Here is an 18,990-nt window from a genome sequence, read left to right as displayed (position 1 = left end):
TCCCCGCTTCGGAATATTATTTGCTGAGTTCGTGGAGCGTCCTGCCATCCAGCTTCTCCCCCGGGGTCATGGCTTCCACCGGTCGGTGACTAGTAGTAGTGCAGACTAGAGATGAGCGAACGTACTCGGATAAGCACTACTCGTCCGAGTAATGTGCTTCATCCGAGTACCTCTCTGCTCGTCCTGAAAGATTCGGGACGCGCTGCGGAGCGGGGAGCTGCAGGGGAGAGCGGGGAGGAACGGAGGGGAGATCTTTCTCTCCTTCTCTCCCGCCCGCTCTGCCCCGCTCCCCGCTGTGACTCACCTGTCAGCAGCGGAGCGCCCCGAATCTTTCAGGACGAGCGGGGAGGTACTCCGACGAGTAGTGCTTATCCGAGTACGTTCGCTCATCTCTAGTGCAGACCTGGGATCCAGTAGTTCGGGGATTTAGGATCTGTGTTTGTGTTGTTAGATGTGTGATTTTTAGTACATTAATGCTACAAGAAAATGTTGACATTTTAGCGAAAAGGTAATAAAGGTGTTAATTTTGTTCCATCTGTTTGATAAGTTCACTTTGTAAATAACTCTGCATGTCCGCACTCCATCATGTGGGATTACCCCCTCTGAGCTCCGTATATAACCCATACTGATCCGTAGACCGGGGTTGGTGCAGGTTGACTTCGGTAGTGTGGTTTTATAGTATCGCCAAAACTACAACCAGATCAACAAACATTTTCCATGTCTGTTTTTATTTTCTGATCTGTAGAATCTTTTTATTCTGTTGCCTGTGCGTGGCTATGGGGGTGGCCGGCCACCTGAGCTACCATTAACAGCATTTAGAAGATGTGCTTTACAGCAGCTTCATGGGCAGTACACACAATGGACAAGAGGGACCCACTGACCTTGTAAGGCATATCGTCCCAGCTGATCACCTATTGTGAATGGTGGGTTCTGTGTTATCTACATATAGGTGTCTCCTCTCAGTGTAATCCTGCCTGTACAGGGAGGGGAGGAGGTGAGCTGTGACTATTGTGAATGGTGGGTCCTGTGTTAGCTACATGTAGGTGTCACCTCTCAGTGTAATCCTGTCTGTGATTTCAGTGAGATGACTGCTGCAAAGCTTCCTCTAGAGAACAGGCAGTATCAGACTAGTATCAGGATTAGTAGTCAGTGTGCAGGGAGGAGGTGAGCTGTGACTATTGTGAATTGTGGGTCCTGTGTTATCTATATGTAGGTGTCTCCTCTCAGCGTAATCCTGTCTGTACAGGGAGGGGAGGAGGTGAGCTGTGACTATTGTGAATGGCGGGTTCTGTATTATCTACATGTAGGTGTCTCCTCTCAGTGTAATCCTGCCTGCGATCTCAGTGAGATGACTGCTGCAAAGCTTTCTATACAGATTCAAAAACAAGTATTTGTGGAAGTCCTTAGAACTGAAGATCATGTGATTAGCGGCACAGAGGCTTTCAAGACTCAAGTTTGTAGTCCTAATAAAGAACATTGTGGGGAAAATTAACGAAGACCAACATTTCAAACATTGGTCTTAATATAATTCCCCCGGGGCCCGTGCATCCGTACGCTCGTTGCCGGAGTTCTGGGGTTAGTTCTACATCTGTTGGGTCAGCCATGTCCCCTTCTGAAAGCTTTGCCCACTTTTTACAAAAGCATGGCAGAGAGCTGAAAAGTCGCAGATTTTTTTTACAAATTGGATCTGCCAAAATTAGCAACTTTTTATAAGCCTATTGAGCAGTGCCCCCCCAAAGGCCTCTGCCACTGCGTTCTACCAGACTCATTACCAGGGGCTCGTTGGTTGGGGTCTGCCAGGGCTGCTGATCTGTTAAAGTGACCCTCTGCTTCACAGGAAGACTTTCACTATACATCTAGGGTGCAGGGATGACATAACTGGAGCCGTCTCTCCGTTCCTGCTGCGGTTTGTCCCAGTCCTCATCCTGTATGTAAAATGTTGGCTGAAACAATGGGGAGAGGATTAAGAGACGACCCATGCCAACATCCGAGTTGTAGTAAGTTGTCATAACATGCTGATGGGTAGGGGTCCGAATTCTGCACCCCCAGCGATCCTGATATTTCAGCCCTGGCAAGTCCTAAACTATGGGCAGAGGCCGTGCTTTCGCTTCAATGGTAGCACCGGAGAATACGGACTGATGGCATATTATGACAGAGTTTTCAGATTATACTTGGTACGGTCACTGGCATTCTGTTCACCAATCCGGCAAAGTTGTTGGGCAGCATGGAAGCCGACGGCAGCTATTGGCACTGGTTGGTACAAATCTACATGGTTGTCTGTCTGTCGCTATACTTGTGCTAACTGCTGAAAGTGACCAGATATACCTGCCTAAGGCGCCCTGCACCCAGTGGGAGGGCATCAACTCCTGGATGTTCTGTCTGCCCCTGGTTGTCAACTCAGGCTGGTGAATTGGGTGGGAAAGCCACACCTGTGCCGGGGGCTCGCTGTTTTGTGTCTGCAGCTTTAGGGAGCTGCGGCTGAAGGTACTTGAAAGTATACCTGCACTTTCACAAAACGCAGTAGTACTGAGCATTAATTAAGGCACCGGGACAGGCGAATATCCCAATTATTGTAGAACAACTAGATCACCGATGGGAATCACTAACAGATTGAGATATAACTTTTATTGTGTTTATTAAAAAATGCGCGATCCAACAAACTAAAAATAAAAATAGTGCCTCTTGTTTAACCCCTTCCGGCTCCAGGACGTACCGGTACGTCCTGGGGATAGCGCGAGATCACATATGATCCAGCGCTATCCCGCAGCGGGATCCGGCTGTCAGTCACAGCGGGGGGACATCGGAGATGCGCCCCCCGCTGTTAACCCCTTCCCTGCCGCGATCTAAGTAGATCGCGGCAGGGAAAGAGTTCACAGAGGGAGCGGACTCCCTCTGTGTCTCCGGCCGGAACTCGCGATGTCATCGCGAGAGCCCAGCCTGTCACCATGGCAACAGGACGCCAGACACTGGCGTCCTGTATTGCCTATGCCTATAATCGCTGTACAAGCGATAAGGCATGGCAGAGCAGTAGCTCTGCCATGCCTTATGACAGCGATCATAGGCACAATGCTGCAAGTCCCTCAGAGGGACTCAAATAGTGAAAAAAAAAAAAAAGAAAAATGTAAAAAAAAATTTAAAAAACCCTTTTTTTATGCTTTTTCTAATATTAGCATAAAAAAAGGTAAAAAAAAATTAAAACCCCACATATTGGGTATTGACGCGTCCGTAACGACGTGTACAAATAGTTGAACACACTTTTTATTTTGTACGGCAAAAAGCGTTAAAAAAAAAAACGCTAAAAAACAGAGGCAAAATGCTCATTTTTAGCATTTTGCCTCACAAAAAATGCAATAAAAGTGATCAAAAAAGCCGTACATTCCCCAACATGGCACCAATAAAACTTACAGCTCGTCTCGCAAAAAATAATCCCTTATAGAGCTCCGTACATAGAAAAATAAAAATGTTACAGGACTTTGAATGCAGCTATAGAGAAAAAAAAAGATTTCCAAAACAAAATGGCTTTTTATTGCAAAAAAGTGTAAAAACCTTAAAAAAAAAGTAAGAATTTTGGTATCGTTGTAACCGTACCGACCCGCAGAAAAAATTTTGTGTCATGTATGCTGCATGATTAACGCTGTTAAAAAAAAAAAAAAAAAAGTCAGAATTGATGCGTTTTCTCTCCATTATCATAAAAAAAATAAAACTTTTACGATATAGTTAATGTACCCAAAAGTGGCACCGATAAAAACTACAGATCGCCACGCTAAAAACAAGCCCTCATACGGCCGCGTCCACGGAAAAATAAAAAAGTTATGGCTTTTGAAAAATGGAGATGGAAAAATACCAAAAATCGTTTGGTCCTCAACGCCAAAATAGGCCATGTCATGAAGGGGTTAATAGGACAGCACTGATAAATGTTAATGCCTAAAGTATTTCATAGTTGTGTCCTCATAACGCCATTGGCACTGGAGATCGTCTTCCTCACACTTGAGTCCATACAAGGTACATCTAGTGTAGGGTGTAGATTAAAGTTTCGTTTGGTAGTCTCATATGGTGGACATCTAATCTAACACCAATGATCAATGACCAGTGCTTAATGGAATAGTGTAATTCAAACACCAAGACTCTTCACCCCAGGTCAGGTTAGAAATGATTGGACACTACAATCCGGACCCTGTATATCCTGGTGCTGCGCTATTGTTTAAAATCCGGCGCTATGTTCACCACTCTGATATAAATGTCCAATATTTGTTCACTTGGTCCATGACGGACACATACACTCAGTCAGTCCATAAAGGACAGTAGATAGAGGGTCATTGTAGAGCCACACTGTCTTTAAGTGAGAATCTCCACCCCTATATCCCTTCTACATGGGTGTTTATCACCACTTTGATAAGGAGGCTCTATATGTGAGTTGTAGTGTAATGTGGATATCCACAAAAAACTCCTCAATGCCCCTTATATTGGCTCCGCTGCATCACTAAGGTCACTTGATGTAAAGTCTATCAAACTGGCAAAACTCTATCAAACTCGAGACTTCATTAATTGTAGAACCACTGGGGTGGTCTATAAAGCCACGTGTCCTTGTCCTCGAGACTACATTGGGAAATAATGATATAATTAAGTTGAGAGCACTTGCATGAGTGATTGTATAGGCGTTACTAGCTCTTGGAAGGGATGAAAATATAGTCATCAAGCCCTCCGACAAGGGGGGCAACGTGGTAATAATGGACCGAACAGTCTACAAAGAGATGTGCTTATGCATACTGGCAGACAGGTCCAATTATGAAGTCTTACCTAGGGATCCAACTGACTCCTTTCAAAATGAATTAAAAGACATCCTCATACAGGCAAAGGATGCGGAATTGATAGATGACAAAGAATTCAAATATCTATATCCAACTCCTCAAGTGGCTACCTTTTATGGACTACCCAAAATCCACAAGGGAACGAACCCGTTAAAGGGTCGCCCGATTGTTTCTGGAAAAGAGAGCCTCACACAGGGAATCAGCACGTACTTGGACATCACACTTAGACCGTTTGTTGAGGCCCTACCGGCCTATGTCAAGGACACTACTGACATCCTCAAGCGCCTTGATGGGATAACAGTATCCCCAAACACCAAACTGGCGAGTTTGGACGTTGAGGCGCTTTATAGCTCCATCCCACATTCTGGAGGTATAAAAGCGGTTGAATATTACCTCAACCAAAGGGGTATACACCTCAAGGAGCACAACAGTTTATTGCTCAATCTCCTATCGTTCGTCCTGACAAAAAACTATTTCCTTTTCGAAGGAAACCACTTCCACCAGCTCAGGGGTACAGCTATGGGGAGCCCCTGTGCCCCCAGCTATGCCAATCTGTACCTGGGCTGGTGGGAGGAGCTATCAGTGTTTTCCGAGACGAACGAAAAGTGGACAACATCCATTGAGTTGTGGGCGCGTTTCATCGATGACGTCCTTATATTATGGCTTGACAAAGACCCGTTTTGTATAGGGTCGAAACGTCGCTATTTTTATGGCTATGAGGTGTTTATAACTGATGCTTATGCATTAAAATCTTTAAGCACCTAATCTGCTGCCTGACCTTGCTTCTTTTTGGACTTGACACATTGGGATTTCTGTGGATTCAATCCCTTTTTCAGGCGAGCAGCTATTTCCTTTGGAAGGGTCCCCCTATATGGTTGGTGAGTGCTGCTGTACCCCTCAGTCTCCAATGGTGTTATGAGGACACAACTATGAAATACTTTAGGCATTACAATGTATCAGTGCTGTTCTAATAAACGAGAGGCACTATTTTTATTTTTAGTTTGTTGGATCGCGCACAATAAAAGTTATATCTTAATCTGTTAGTGATTCCCATCGGTGATCTAGTACTGAGCAGTAGAGATGTGATTTCAGTAGTTGTACACCGTAAATAACTATTAGCTACAGCAGCCATATCTGTGTGATCTCCTCTCACTGCAGCACCTTCCTTCTCGCCCTCATCTCTCCATAGACTTCTTCAGACAGCATGAGACGACATCCTTCCCACTTCCTGTTATTCATTTTAGTTTCAATGTTACTAGAGAGACTTAACTAGGTGACAGCAAATCGGAAGGAGGCCGGACCCCTAGTGGCAGCAAATCAGAAGGAAGCCGGACCCCTAGTGGCAGCAAATCAGAAGGAAGCCGGACCCCTAGTGGCAGCAAATCAGAAGGAAGCCGGACCCCTAGTGGCAGCAAATCGGAAGGAGGCAGGACCCCTAGTGGCAGCAAATCAGAAGGAAGCCGGACCCCTAGTGGCAGCAAGTCAGAAGGAGGCCGGACCCCTAGTGGCAGCAAATTTAGAAGGAAGGCGGACCCCTAGTGGGAGCAAATCAGAAGGAGGCCGGACCCCTAGTGGCAGCAAATCAGAAGGAGGCCGGACCCCTAGTGGCAGCAAATTTAGAAGGAATGCGGACCCCTAGTGGCAGCAAATTTAGAAGGAGCCCAGACCCCTAGTGGCAGCAAATCAGAAGGAAGCCGGACCCCTAGTGGCAGCAAATCAGAAGGAAGCCGAACCCTTAGTGGGAGCAAATCAGAAGGAGGCCGGACCCCTAGTGACAGCAAATCAGAAGGAAGCCGGACCCCTAGTGACAGCAAATCAGAAGGAAGCCGGACCCCTAGTGACAGCAAATCAGAAGGAAGCCGAACCCTTAGTGGGAGCAAATCAGAAGGAGGCCGGACCCCTAGTGACAGCAAATCAGAAGGAGGCCGGACCCCTAGTGGCAGCAAATCAGAAGGAAGCCGGACCCCTAGTGGCAGCAAATTTAGAAGGAAGGCGGACCCCTAGTGGGAGCAAATCAGAAGGAGGCCGGACCCCTAGTGGCAGCAAATTTAGAAGGAAGGCGGACCCCTAGTGGCAGCAAATCAGAAGGAGGCCGGACCCCTAGTGGCAGCAAATCAGAAGGAAGCCGGACCCCTAGTGGCAGCAAATTTAGAAGGAAGGCGGACCCCTAGTGGGAGCAAATCAGAAGGAGGCCGGACCCCTAGTGGCAGCAAATTTAGAAGGAAGGCGGACCCCTAGTGGCAGCAATTTTGGTGTATTTTGCAGCACCTAAACATCACTTTAGGTAAACTGATTTGCACTTTTAAAAAAAAAAGCCCATTACAATCAATGGTATTTTGTAAATCCGCCTGATCCGTGCGGCCCGCTATCAATGCGTGAGGGCAGGAGAATCTGTGGGACCTTCTGGGGGGGTTCAATTTTGCACATGAAATCACCGTGTATACATCTAAAATAAAATGCAAGAAGGTCCAAAAATATAAACCCTACCCCAAAAATAAACAGTGCATCACCTAACAGGCGCTGTGCACTCCGCCGTACGTCTCCTCCGCCGCTCCCGCACACTTTGTAGTCTTCAGCCGCCACTTCCTGGTTGGGCGGTTCAAAAACCCCCTCCAGAAAGCGCTGGTTTTGATTGGCTGAGCTGTGGCACTCGAAAGCCAATCAAAGCCAACACTTGATGAACCAATCACAGCCATTAAATGCAATAGCTGTGATTGGTTCATCGAGCACTGCAGTGATTGGCTGAGTCGCAGTACTTGAGAACAAATCAGAGCCAGTGCTTTCTGGAGGCGGGGTTTTTGAACCTCCTAACCGGGAAGTGGCAGCTGAAGACTACAAAATGTGCTGGAGCGGCGGCGGAGACGTACAGCGGAGCGGACAGAGCCTGTTAGGTGATGCACTGTTTGTTTTTTTATGCAGCCAGGGTTTATTTTAGGGACAAAAGTTGCTTCGCACCGCATGAAAACCACCGCGATTTCATGCGACGCAACACAAAGGAGAGTCCATAGCGAACCACGGGCTACGAAACATCACAAATCGCGGTTGTATGGAGAATGACACGATTTTGTATTCTCAAGTCGCAGCCTACAAACCATCTTCACTGTGAAGGAACCCGTTGGCCAGCAGGGGCTTCACGTAGGTGCGAGCTGTAGCGCCAGTGCAGCGCGAGAATGCCTTCCATCACTTCAACTCAAGTAGCGATCCTCCGGGGGGCCCTCAGCTGCGTCAGGGGTCAGCAAGTGCTTCCCATTGTTGTCAGTGGGAACCCTCACCCCACAGGCCCCTCTTCACCCCATAGGCCCCGCCCATGCCGCAGACCCCTCCTCACCCCATAGGCCCCGCCCATGCCGCAGACCCCTCCCATGCCGCAGACCCCTCCTCACCCCGTAGGCCCCTCCCATGCCGCAGACCCCTCCTCACCCCGCATGCCCCTCCCATGCCGCAGACCCCTCCTCATATCGTAGGCCCCTCCCATGCCGCAGACCCCTCCTCACCCCATAGGCCCCTCCCATGCTGCAGACCCCTCCTCAGCCCATAGGCCCCTCCCATACTGCAGACCCCTCCTCACCCCATAGGCCCCTCCCATGCCACAGACCCCTCCTCACATCATAGGCCCCTCCCATGCCACAGACCCCTCCTCACCCCATAGGCCCCTCCCATGCCACAGACCCCTCCTTACATCGTAGGCCCCTCCCATGCCGCAGACCCCTCCTCACCCCATAGGCCCCTCCCATGCTGCAGACCCGTCCTCACCCCGTAGGCCCCTCCCATGCCGCAGACCCCTCCTCACCCTATAGGCCCCTCCCATGCTGCAGACCCCTCCTCACCCCGCATGCCCCTCCCACACCGCGCTGTGTTATACTGTCCCATTGAAAACACTGGGCGGTGCGTTCCGAGGAGCGCACAAATCTAGAGCTTGCTGAATCCTCTTCCGCGGACCATCGCTCATCTGGGGTTCGTATTCGTGAGATTTATGCGTCTCGCAGCCAACAAATCTCACGCCATTTTCTTGGCCACCTGAAAGCGCCTAAACTTGGCACCACGATAATCATACGGACTCCCAGGATCGGCTCACGTCCCGTTATCAGGTCGCCACGGGCAACAGCCCCCAGAATGCACTCCTAGTAAGGGGACCGCCTTCAGGACGCGGGGTCGCCGTTACAGTGATGGCCGGGTGTGCGCCCGGGATCTCCCTCCCCCCTGCGGCACTCTGAAGGTCATATACAGTATTCTACCCCTCCGGCACCTCCGTGGGGAGGAGAGAATAACAATGTCCATTGTTAAGGCGTTTGCCCAAATTCCACGTCCGCCAGAGCCGGCGGCTTTCAGCACGAGACTGCAGCTGGTCACATGACCAGCAGATTGTCACCGCCCTTCTGCACACTGGAGCCTTTAACCTCACTGATCACATGATTATGACATCACAGGGCCTGCCAGCCAACCCAAACAACCAATCAGCTTGCGAATCGAGCAGAAGCGTTGTGGAATCTAATAATATGCGCCCGCTTTGTGGGCAGCTCCTCCCATGGTCACATGAGCATGACGTAATCAAAGACCCTTAGCATCCGCTAATATTTACCATCACGGGGTACGCAGGGAACGAATCAGCATAGGTTACGGTATCTTCAGCCAATCAGCGTGAGAGGATCTTGAGAGGGCGTGTCCTGTCCCGCGCGCACCGGAGGTTGGTTTCTGCCGGTTGTTGTCTGGAGGGTGTGAGCACGTGACCGGATGTAGCGCAGGGATGTCGGCTGCCGGCAGGAGGCTCGTCGGTGACAGGTGACATTGCCGGCCGTGCTGTATATCCTGCTGCTGCGTGTACAAACCGCAGAGGAGCCGCACCATGATGTGCACAGGCGGTGGGTGTGGGGCCTCCCAGCTGCGGCTCTCCTCAGGCGGTGTTCACACCAGTGCTGGAGGTCCTGGCGCGGCGTCACCCCACATAACGGCCACGTGCCGGACGTGTGACCGCTAGTCGCAGTGTGAAGACACGGGGCGATCACTGGGGGCGCCATCCGTACATCATGGCTGACCGCTGTGTGTGAGCCGGCCGCCAGTGACCGCGAATCTCACGGACGGGCGAAGTGAGACTGTTGTTATTTATTGACTCTGCCCCCCGCGTGCCGCGCAGCAGAACATCGCAGCCGTAATACGTGCTGAAATCACGGTTGTGTGAATGACCCTAAGACCGCCATCCTGCACCGCGCCATTTATGTATAAACCGCGCGTCACGAATGCTCCGTGCACCAGAAGTCCGCGGCAGCTAGAAATCGTCACTGCTTCACACAGGGGGCTCCGGCACCGGGACCCCCGAAACATGGCAGACGGGGAATACTGTGGCGTTGGTGTCAATAACTGAGATGGTCTAGCACACCTGGACTGCAGGTAGTGACCCCCCCCAAGCGCACCTGGACCGCAGGTGGTGACCCCCCCCCCCCCAAGCGCACCTGGACCGCAGGTGGTGACCCCCCCCAAGCGCACCTGGACCGCAGGTGGTGACCCCCCCCCAAGCGCACCTGGACCGCAGGTGGTGACCCCCCCCAAGCGCACCTGGACCGCAGGTGGTGACCCCCCCCAAGCGCACCTGGACCGCAGGTGGTGACCCCCCCCCCCAAGCGCACCTGGACCGCAGGTGGTGACCCCCCCCAAGCGCACCTGGACCGCAGGTGGTGACCCCCCCCCAAGCGCACCTGGACCGCAGGTGGTGACCCCCCCCCCCCCCAAGCGCACCTGGACCGCAGGTGGTGACCCCCCCCCCCCCCCCAAGCGCACCTGGACCGCAGGTGGTGACCCCCCCCCCCCCAAGCGCACCTGGACCGCAGGTGGTGACCCCCCCCCCAAGCGCACCTGGACCGCAGGTGGTGACCCCCCCCCCCCCCCCCCCAAGCGCACCTGGACCGCAGGTGGTGACCCCCGCCCCCAAGCGCACCTGGACCGCAGGTGGTGACCCCCGCCCCCAAGCGCACCTGGACCGCAGGTGGTGACCCCCGCCCCCAAGCGCACCTGGACCGCAGGTGGTGACCCCCCCCCCCCCAAGCGCACCTGGACCGCAGGTGGTGACCCCCCCCCCCCAAGCGCACCTGGACCGCAGGTGGTGACCCCCCCCCCCAAGCGCACCTGGACCGCAGGTGGTGACCCCCCCCCCCCCAAGCGCACCTGGACCGCAGGTGGTGACCCCCCCCCCCCAAGCGCACCTGGACCGCAGGTGGTGACCCCCCCCCTCAAGCGCACCTGGACCGCAGGTGGTGACCCCCCCCCCCTCAAGCGCACCTGGACCGCAGGTGGTGACCCCCCCCTCAAGCGCACCTGGACCGCAGGTGGTGACCCCCCCCCCTTAAGCGCACCTGGACCGCAGGTGGTGACCCCCCCCCCCTTAAGCGCACCTGGACCGCAGGTGGTGACCCCCCCCCCCAAGCGCACCTGGACCGCAGGTGGTGACCCCCCCCCAGCGCACCTGGACCGCAGGTGGTGACCACCCCCCCCCCCCCCCCCCCCAGCGCACCTGGGCCGCAGGTGGTGACCGCCCCCCAGCGCACCTGGACTTCAGGTGGAATATTCTGGGTTTCTGCTCTTCACCGTTCACAACACCTTTATTTGCTTTCAGGGGAACATTCCGGTGTCCATCCGCCAGCTGACCGCCCCGACAGCCGACCCGCCGCCTCTCACGGGATCCAGTCTAGGCAATCCTCTGTGAGCTGAAGCACAAGTCTCCCCGGATCGGCCTGGAGTCCGGCCCCGTCCACACCCGTGTCTATGGCGGGGATCCGAGTGTCGCCCCAGCAGCAGGTGACCACTTTGTATCTTGCATGTATTTCCCTTCACCTCTGAACTGTAAGCTTCTTAAGAAGCGCTGCCAATCACCCCCCAGGTGCCCCCCGCTGGTACCCGCTTGTCTGCCACTGCTTTATGCTGCACTCGGGGGACACGCCGGCCCCCTCGGGACGCACAAATTCCACACGAATGTGAACCCCATTTTTTTGAGCGCCGTCATACACACGAGCGATTCGCTTTTTTTTTTTTTTTTCTTCACGCATCGTAGTGCAGGAAAATGTCAGCTTGTCCTGTGTTTGGGCTTTCCCTCGTAAGGTATCGCCCATTGTTTCCCATGGGGCTGGCATAGCCTCACACAGAGCGCGATGCCAGGTCAACCCATTGAAAACAATGTGGGGAAAAAAACGTGGTTGTCCGCTGCGGCTTAAAGAAGCAACGGAGGATCGCTACTTTGGAAGTGATTCCATGCGATTTTTAACACAAAAATGCCTGACATCTGCGGGGACATAGCACACCGGCGAGCGCGATATCAGGCTTTATTGTAATTCTGCATATCTCAGTACGGGGGTCCCACAACCCATCCCAACTCACCACAGCGGCATCTGGAGTTACAGAAGGAGCCCAATTGGCGGTTGTACCCCGTTTCTGTGACTCTCCCATAAGCGACCCTCCAGTCCTGGAGATACAAAGATGGCCGAGCCGCTTCTCTGACTACATGGCCGCTGTGTATTAGTCTTGGCCCCTCCATGCTGCTCACCTGGTCAGTCAGAGCCGCTGTAGGGTGTCCAATACACAGCAAGCACCATGTAGGCATTGAAGCGGCGTGGCCACCAGAGGGTTGCTTTAAGGGACCTGTGTAGAACGGCCAATTCCACTCTCTGTACTCCCTGCTACCAGTGCCTGCGGCACGGGCGGCACGGGCTGCCCGCCATATTTACTGAGGTGGGAAAACCCTTTGAAAGATCATTTAAACTCCCCCCCCCCTCCTTTACTTGGACATGTGATCTATTTATTATGCCTCCTTTTTGTTTTCCTTGTAGTGACTTGAGACGGCATGAGGGCACGCTGCCATCTCCCCTACCCGTCTGACCCCACTGCCATCCCAACCTGATAGTGCCATTATTCTCTGCACCCTCCGCGGACCTCGGCCATCAGCATGAATCTCATCGTGGCGAAGCTGCTGTGCTTGCTGGCAGTGTTTGTGTTGATGATGTTAGGAGCTCTGCTGCCTGTGAAGATGATCGAGGCGGACTGTGAGAAGGCGTCTCGCTCTCGGAGGATCCTTGCCATGTGCAATTCCTTTGCTGGAGGCGTATTCTTGGCTACTTGCTTCAATGCTCTTCTGCCTGCAGTGAGAGAGAAGGTATCTGGTTATTGCGGTGTATCAGCACTTCGGGTATTTCAGTGCTACATTTTACGTCCGTAACTGATGTTTGCTTTCTTATCACTACAGTTCTCTCTCAGTAGCCGCTTTCTCTCATAACTAATGGCCGTTAGTAGAGGCATCCATGGTGGAGCTGTGTTGGTCTTCAGACTCGCAGCCTCCATCCATCCTGACGTAGGTCGCACTAGGCAGGAATATTGGCCCATATAAACAGACTAGCTTCTTGTAGTTGCCAAGACGGCGGTGCGGACGTGTTCTGGCCCATTGAAAGGAAAGGTTCATCAATTCATGCTGCTTGCACTAAATTCTAACCCTCCAATCAGCATGGTTCAACAAAAACCAGGACAATAACAAAACATGGCCCTCTCTCTATAACGGAGATACCGGGGTGCAGCGCTTTAACCTGCTCCCCCTGCCGCGGCATCCACGGGATCTACCTAACACAACAAGCAGTATTTGTGCTCCTCTACGATCCATTTTGGTGGCAGCCAATCAGGTGTGTTAGGGGAGCACAAATACCATTGGATTCCTCTGATCAGGTGATGTTTTTGCCTTCTTTTGCCCCCTGGAGTTTTATGTTTCTCTTAGGGCTTATTTACATGAGCGTATATGTGTTTTCACGCCCGGCCAATATACGCTTCCATCTAAGCAGTTTCCCCTCCTTCTCTCCACCTCACCGACTCTCTGCCTCTCTACTCCCCTCCAAGCGGTTTGCAATGGGAGTGAACAGGGTGGGGCTAAGCTTGGCTCCGCCCTTCCCATTGCAAACGCCGGACTGGGGTGGAGGGATAGGGAAAAATTGTTTTTTCGATGGGAGCGTATATCAGCTGGCCGTGAAAACCCGACCGTTGTACGCTCCTGTAAATAAGCCCTTAGACAACAATGTCACTCCGACTGATTGTCTGATGATACAACCCATCTGGGCTAACGAGCGACGAGTTCTCCATCGACTCATCAGTTGAATCATCAGTGTCTTATTCAGCTGCAGTTTGCCTGACTGCGTTGTCAGTTCATCAGAACGATTCTTGAAATCGGCCTCCGACCCCTTTTATTAACGTTCTTCATGTCCACAGCGTGTTTTTCCTTGATCGCACCCTTCTCGATAGACTCTACACATCTTTGCATGAGACCCCCCACTAGGTTGGCCTTTGAAGTACAGGCCCCGGCTCGGCCTCATTCAGATCCTTTAATTTTTCCATTTTAATGTGGATTCACACTGAAAATTTTTCATAGAAAACATTCTCGCTTGATTTTGTACTTCGGGGTCATGTGACCAATAGGTGGACATTCCGGTGGTGAAAGGGAGGTGTCGCTAATGAAGTGCCCATTCAGAGTCTCGGTGCTGCAAATTACCAACTGACATTTGTTGGGACGTCTGCCTGCTGATTGGGACCCCATTCTATAAAGGCCCATTTACACGGAGCGATGATCACTCAAAAATCGCGAACAAGCGATCGTTTGAGCGATCATCGTTGCATCTAAACACGCGCCCATTGTGCACTGCTAGCTGATCGTTAAATTCAGGCCAAACTAAAAATCATCCTGGGGTCTTATCAGCAGTTCTCAGTAGCATTATTTCCCGCTGGAGAACGAAGGATCTGAGCGCAGATAAGAGCCCTTGGGCTATTAACTGCTTTCAGCTAAGGCTTCATTTGCATACTAAATAGCTAGTAAGTGGCTGAGTAGATACTTAACCCCTTCATGACATGGCCTATTTTGGGCTTAAAGACGCAACAATTTTTGGCGGATTTTCTTCTCCGTTTATCAAGCAATAACTTTTTTATTTTCCCATCGATGCGGCCGTGTGAGGGCTTGTTTTTTGCGTGGCGAACTGTGGTTTTTATCGGTGCCACTTTTGGGTACATAGAATATATAGTAAAACTTTTTTTTTTTTTTTTTTTTTTTTTTATGATAGCAGGGAGAGAAAAAACGCATCAATTCTGCCATAGATTTTTTTTACAGCGTTAATCATGCAGCATAAATGAGACATTCCATTTTTTCTGCGGACCGGTACGGTTACAACGATACCAAAATTCTTACATTTATTTTAGGTTTTCCCACTTTTCTGCAATAAAAACCCTTTTTTTTGGAAATCTTTTTTTCTATTCTAAATTGCTGCATTCAAAGTCCTGTAACTTTTTTATTTTTTGATGTACGGCGCTCTATGAGGGCTTATTTTTTGCGAGACGAGCTGTAGTTTTCACTGGTACCATTTTGGGGTACATACGGCTTTTTTGATCACTTTTATTGCGTTTTGTAGTGAGGCAAAATGCTAAAAAATAGCATTTTGCCTCAATTTGTTAGCGTTTTTTTTAGCGTTTTTTTGCGTGCACAGTCAAAAGCATGTGCAATTTATTGTACGCGTCGTTACAGACGCAACAATACCAAATATAATTTTTTTTTAACCTTTTTTTATGCTAATCTGAGAAAAAGCATAAAAAAGGGGGGGTTTTTACATTTTTTTTTTACATTTTTCTTTTATTTTTATTTTTTTACATAATTTGAGTCCCTCTGAGGGTCTTACATCACTGTACCGATGATCGCTGTCATAAGGCATGGCAGAGCTACTGCTCTGCCATGCCTTATCGCTTATACAGCGAGCATAGGCATAGGCAATACAGGACGCCAGTGTCTGGCGTCCTGTTGCCATGGTGACAGGCTGGGCTCTCGCGATGACATCGCGAGTTCCGGCCGGAGACACAGAGGGAGCGCGATTTCTCTGTGAACTCTTTCTCTGCCGCGATCTACTTAGATCGCGGCAGGGAAGGGGTTAACAGCGGGGGGCGGGATAGTGCGGGATCTTATGTGATCCCGCGCTATCTCCAGGACGTAAGTTTACGCCCTTTTGCGGGAAGTACCAGGCTGCCAGGACGTAAACTTACGCCCTGCAGCGGGAAGGGGTTAATAGTTTATGCAAAATGATCTCTCAAACACGGCCCCCCCCCACCCAAGATGGCGGAATTGTTTTGGGGTTTTTTGCATTTCATTCCTTAAGTTTTCAGTACATTATATGGCGCATTAAATACCCTGCAAAATACAACGCGTCCCACAAAAACCACAAGACCTCCGACTCCTATAGAAATGGTGAAATAAGATTTAGAATACCTTAAAAATGAGGTGGAGAAACCAAAAATGAAAAAAAATGGCCCTGTACTTTAAGAGGTTAACTTACAGCATGGCCATAAGGACCGGCCCTTCACTTCACCAGATCTCCAGCGGAGCTCTGCAGAGCAAGTATAAAGCTTGTAGGAATCATTCATTGGGTGGTCTTCATTCTCCAGGGGCTTCACCCTAATAGTACAATTATACAGATATATCCGCTTGTGACTGCAGGCGGCTGCTTCAAAATTTGAAGATCAAAGGTCCAAATTCGGTCTATTTAAATGCCCCGATCGATGTTCGGGTGTCTCGGACAGCCCCCCGTGATGGGATTGCAGGGTGCCATGTGATTGCCATGGAAGTCGGGGCCTTCTGAAAGCCCCCAGGGCTGCTATGGCAGATAGCATATCCAGCCATGCCTGTCAAATCGCGGTATAATGTAATACTACAGAATGACATCACACGGCAGCAGCGATCAAACCGTCACACTCACAGAAAACGTAAAAATTAGTTTTAAAAGGTGTTATTTATTAAAAAAATAAAGGGTAGTTAAAAGTAAAAAAAAAAAGCAAAAAAACCTTTTTCCGTGTTTATAATAATGTAAATAAAAAAAGAACAAAAACACATTTGGTATCGCCGCGTCCGTAAAAGTCTGATCTATCAAAGTAGCGCATTATTTTCCCCGTACGGTGAATGTCGTCAGAAAAAACTCGCCAGAATTGCGGGTTTTTTTTGTTTTTGTTTACAATTTTTTTTTTTTTCTTCTTGATCAAACTGTTTCCAAGGAAAAAATGTAATAAAAAGCAAACAAAACGGTCGTAGGTGCGCCAAAACCGAGCCGATAGACGAAACGGGCCCACAACTATGTCGGCAGAACCATAAAAAAAAGTTATGGTGGCAGAAAATATTTTTAATATGGAGAAAATAAAATAGCCCAGCGAAACAAAAACGCTGTAGATTGGGTATCTGCGTAATGGCGCGGACTGTACAACGCCGCTATCGCGTAATGGCGCGGACTGTACAACGCCGCTATCGCGTAATGGCGCGGACTGTACAACGCCGCTATCGCGTAATGGCGCGGACTGTACAACACCGCTATCACGTAATGGCGCGGACCGTACAACGCCGCTATCACGTAATGGCGCGGACCGTACAACGCCGCTATCACGTAATGGCGCGGACCGTACAACGCCGCTATCACGTAATGGCGCGGACCGTACAACGCCGCTATCACGTAATGGCGCGGACCGTACAACGCCGCTATCACGTAATGGCGCGGACCGTACAACGCCGCTATCACGTAATGGCGCGGACCGTACAACGCCGCTATCACGTAATGGCGCGGACCGTACAACGCCGCTATCACGTAATGGCGCGGACCGTACAACGCCGCTATCACGTAATGGCGCGGACCGTACAACGCCGCTATCACGTAATGGCGCGGACCGTACAACGCCGCTATCACGTAATGGCGCGGACCGTACAACGCCGCCATCACGTAATGGCGCGGACCGTACAACGCCGCTATCACGTAATGGCGCGGACCGTACAACGCCGCTATCACGTAATGGCGCGGACCGTACAACGCCGCGATCACCTCATATCTGTCTGCAGTTACTTCTAATCTGTTGTTGTTACACTTTAAATATCGCTTTTCAATCTTTCTAGTTTGACGAAGTTCTAAAGCTGGGGCACATCAGTACGGACTATCCTCTGGCGGAGACCATAATGCTGGTGGGGTTCTTCCTCACGGTCTTCGTTGAGCAGGCCATTCTGACATTCCGGAAGGAGAAGCCGTCTTTCATCGACATGGAAACCTTTAACGCAGGATCCGACGCTGGAAGCGACTCTGAATATGAGAGTCCCTTCATATCGTCTACCAGAGGCCATAATTTGTATGAAGTTGGCCACGGTCACCACTCTCATAGCTTAAATATCCAGGAGCTGTCCAGTTCAAGTCCTCTTCGCCTCTTCAGCTTAGTGTTTGCGCTCTCTGCCCACTCCATCTTTGAGGGCCTGGCACTTGGCTTGCAGGAACAAGGTGATAAGGTGCTCAGCCTCTTCATTGGCGTTGTTATTCATGAAACATTAGTTGCGGTGGCCCTTGGGGTCAGCATGGCGAAGGTTAACACTCTACTTCGAGATGCAGCCAAGATGGCCGTACTAGTGAGCATCATGATCCCCATTGGCATAGCCATTGGAATGGTCATTCAGAGTGCCCAAAACCTGGCCAGCAGCATCACCTCTGCTTTGTTGCAGGGCATCGCTGGGGGGACATTTCTCTTCGTAACATTTTTTGAAATTTTGGTGAAGGAACTGGAGGATAAACATGACCGCTTACTAAAAGTCCTTTTCCTGGTCCTGGGGTACGCCGTTCTAGCAGGACTCGTCTTCTTCAAATGGTGACAGAAGGTGGACTGTAGCTCCGGGGAATCTTTCTGTGTGTGCATCCCTTCGGCTGTATCTGATGAGATGGTCGTCGTTACCCTGTTGTAGCTTTTAGTCATTTTGGATTTTCCTTTGTCTGGTTTTGAAAGACTTCTGTTTGTAAAGCGGCGAATGTTTAGGCGATGCGTCTCGTGTGCCATGAGCTGCCGCACAGCGAGGTCTTCAGACTATTAAATACATTTATGGGGGTTCTTCCAGTTTGGGGCCCCTTTTACACGGCTGATAAACTGTTGCATTCAGCAGGAATGGGAACGATTATTGTTGATGCAAGCAGCGACTGAACGGCCTGTTTATTGTGAATGGAGGTGGGTGGCCAGAAGGACCCCCGGGCCGCTCCGCCTCCGTTCACTGAGCATAAAACCATAGGAAGGATTATGGCTGGGGCGACCTCTCGGGCTTCTGCACCCAACGGATCATCTGGTGTAAAAGCACCTGTATATACTGGTTTTCCTCTAATGTTGGTCTGCCGCCCAAATCCCC

At 50.8% G+C, this 18,990-nt stretch overlaps 1 protein-coding gene across 3 annotated transcripts; it reads left to right on the top strand.

Annotated features, from left to right (window-relative positions):
- Nucleotides 1-9,352: 9,352 nt before the first annotated feature.
- SLC39A3 (solute carrier family 39 member 3) lies at nt 9,353-18,654 on the top strand. Of its 3 annotated transcripts, none has more exons than XM_066604687.1 (4): nt 9,353-9,492; nt 11,413-11,594; nt 12,620-12,942; nt 17,731-18,654. In XM_066604687.1, the coding sequence occupies exons 3-4, from the start codon at nt 12,736-12,738 to the stop codon at nt 18,466-18,468; spliced, it is 945 nt and encodes a 314-aa protein (XP_066460784.1). In that variant the 5' UTR covers nt 9,353-9,492; nt 11,413-11,594; nt 12,620-12,735; the 3' UTR covers nt 18,469-18,654. The 3 variants fall into 3 exon arrangements, with proteins under 3 accessions (XP_066460784.1, XP_066460783.1, XP_066460785.1); XM_066604686.1 differs by having other exon boundaries at nt 9,451-9,587; XM_066604688.1 differs by lacking the exon at nt 9,353-9,492 and adding an exon at nt 9,632-9,667.
- Nucleotides 18,655-18,990: the final 336 nt, after the last annotated feature.

Source organism: Eleutherodactylus coqui, chromosome 5, assembly GCF_035609145.1.
Source record: "Eleutherodactylus coqui strain aEleCoq1 chromosome 5, aEleCoq1.hap1, whole genome shotgun sequence".
In the NCBI taxonomy this organism is placed as follows: domain Eukaryota; kingdom Metazoa; phylum Chordata; class Amphibia; order Anura; family Eleutherodactylidae; genus Eleutherodactylus; species Eleutherodactylus coqui.
Note: the sequence above shows the minus strand (reverse complement) of the source record. Positions and strands in the feature narration are given on the sequence as shown.

Excerpts from the sequence above, each read along its gene's own strand:
- SLC39A3 (XM_066604687.1), top strand. The coding sequence starts at position 12,736 with ATGAATCTCATCGTGGCGAAGCTGCTGTGCTTGCTGGCAGTGTTTGTG. Across the intron at positions 12,943-17,730 it reads TGCCTGCAGTGAGAGAGAAG|TTTGACGAAGTTCTAAAGCT; the intron begins GTATCTGGTTAT and ends CAATCTTTCTAG.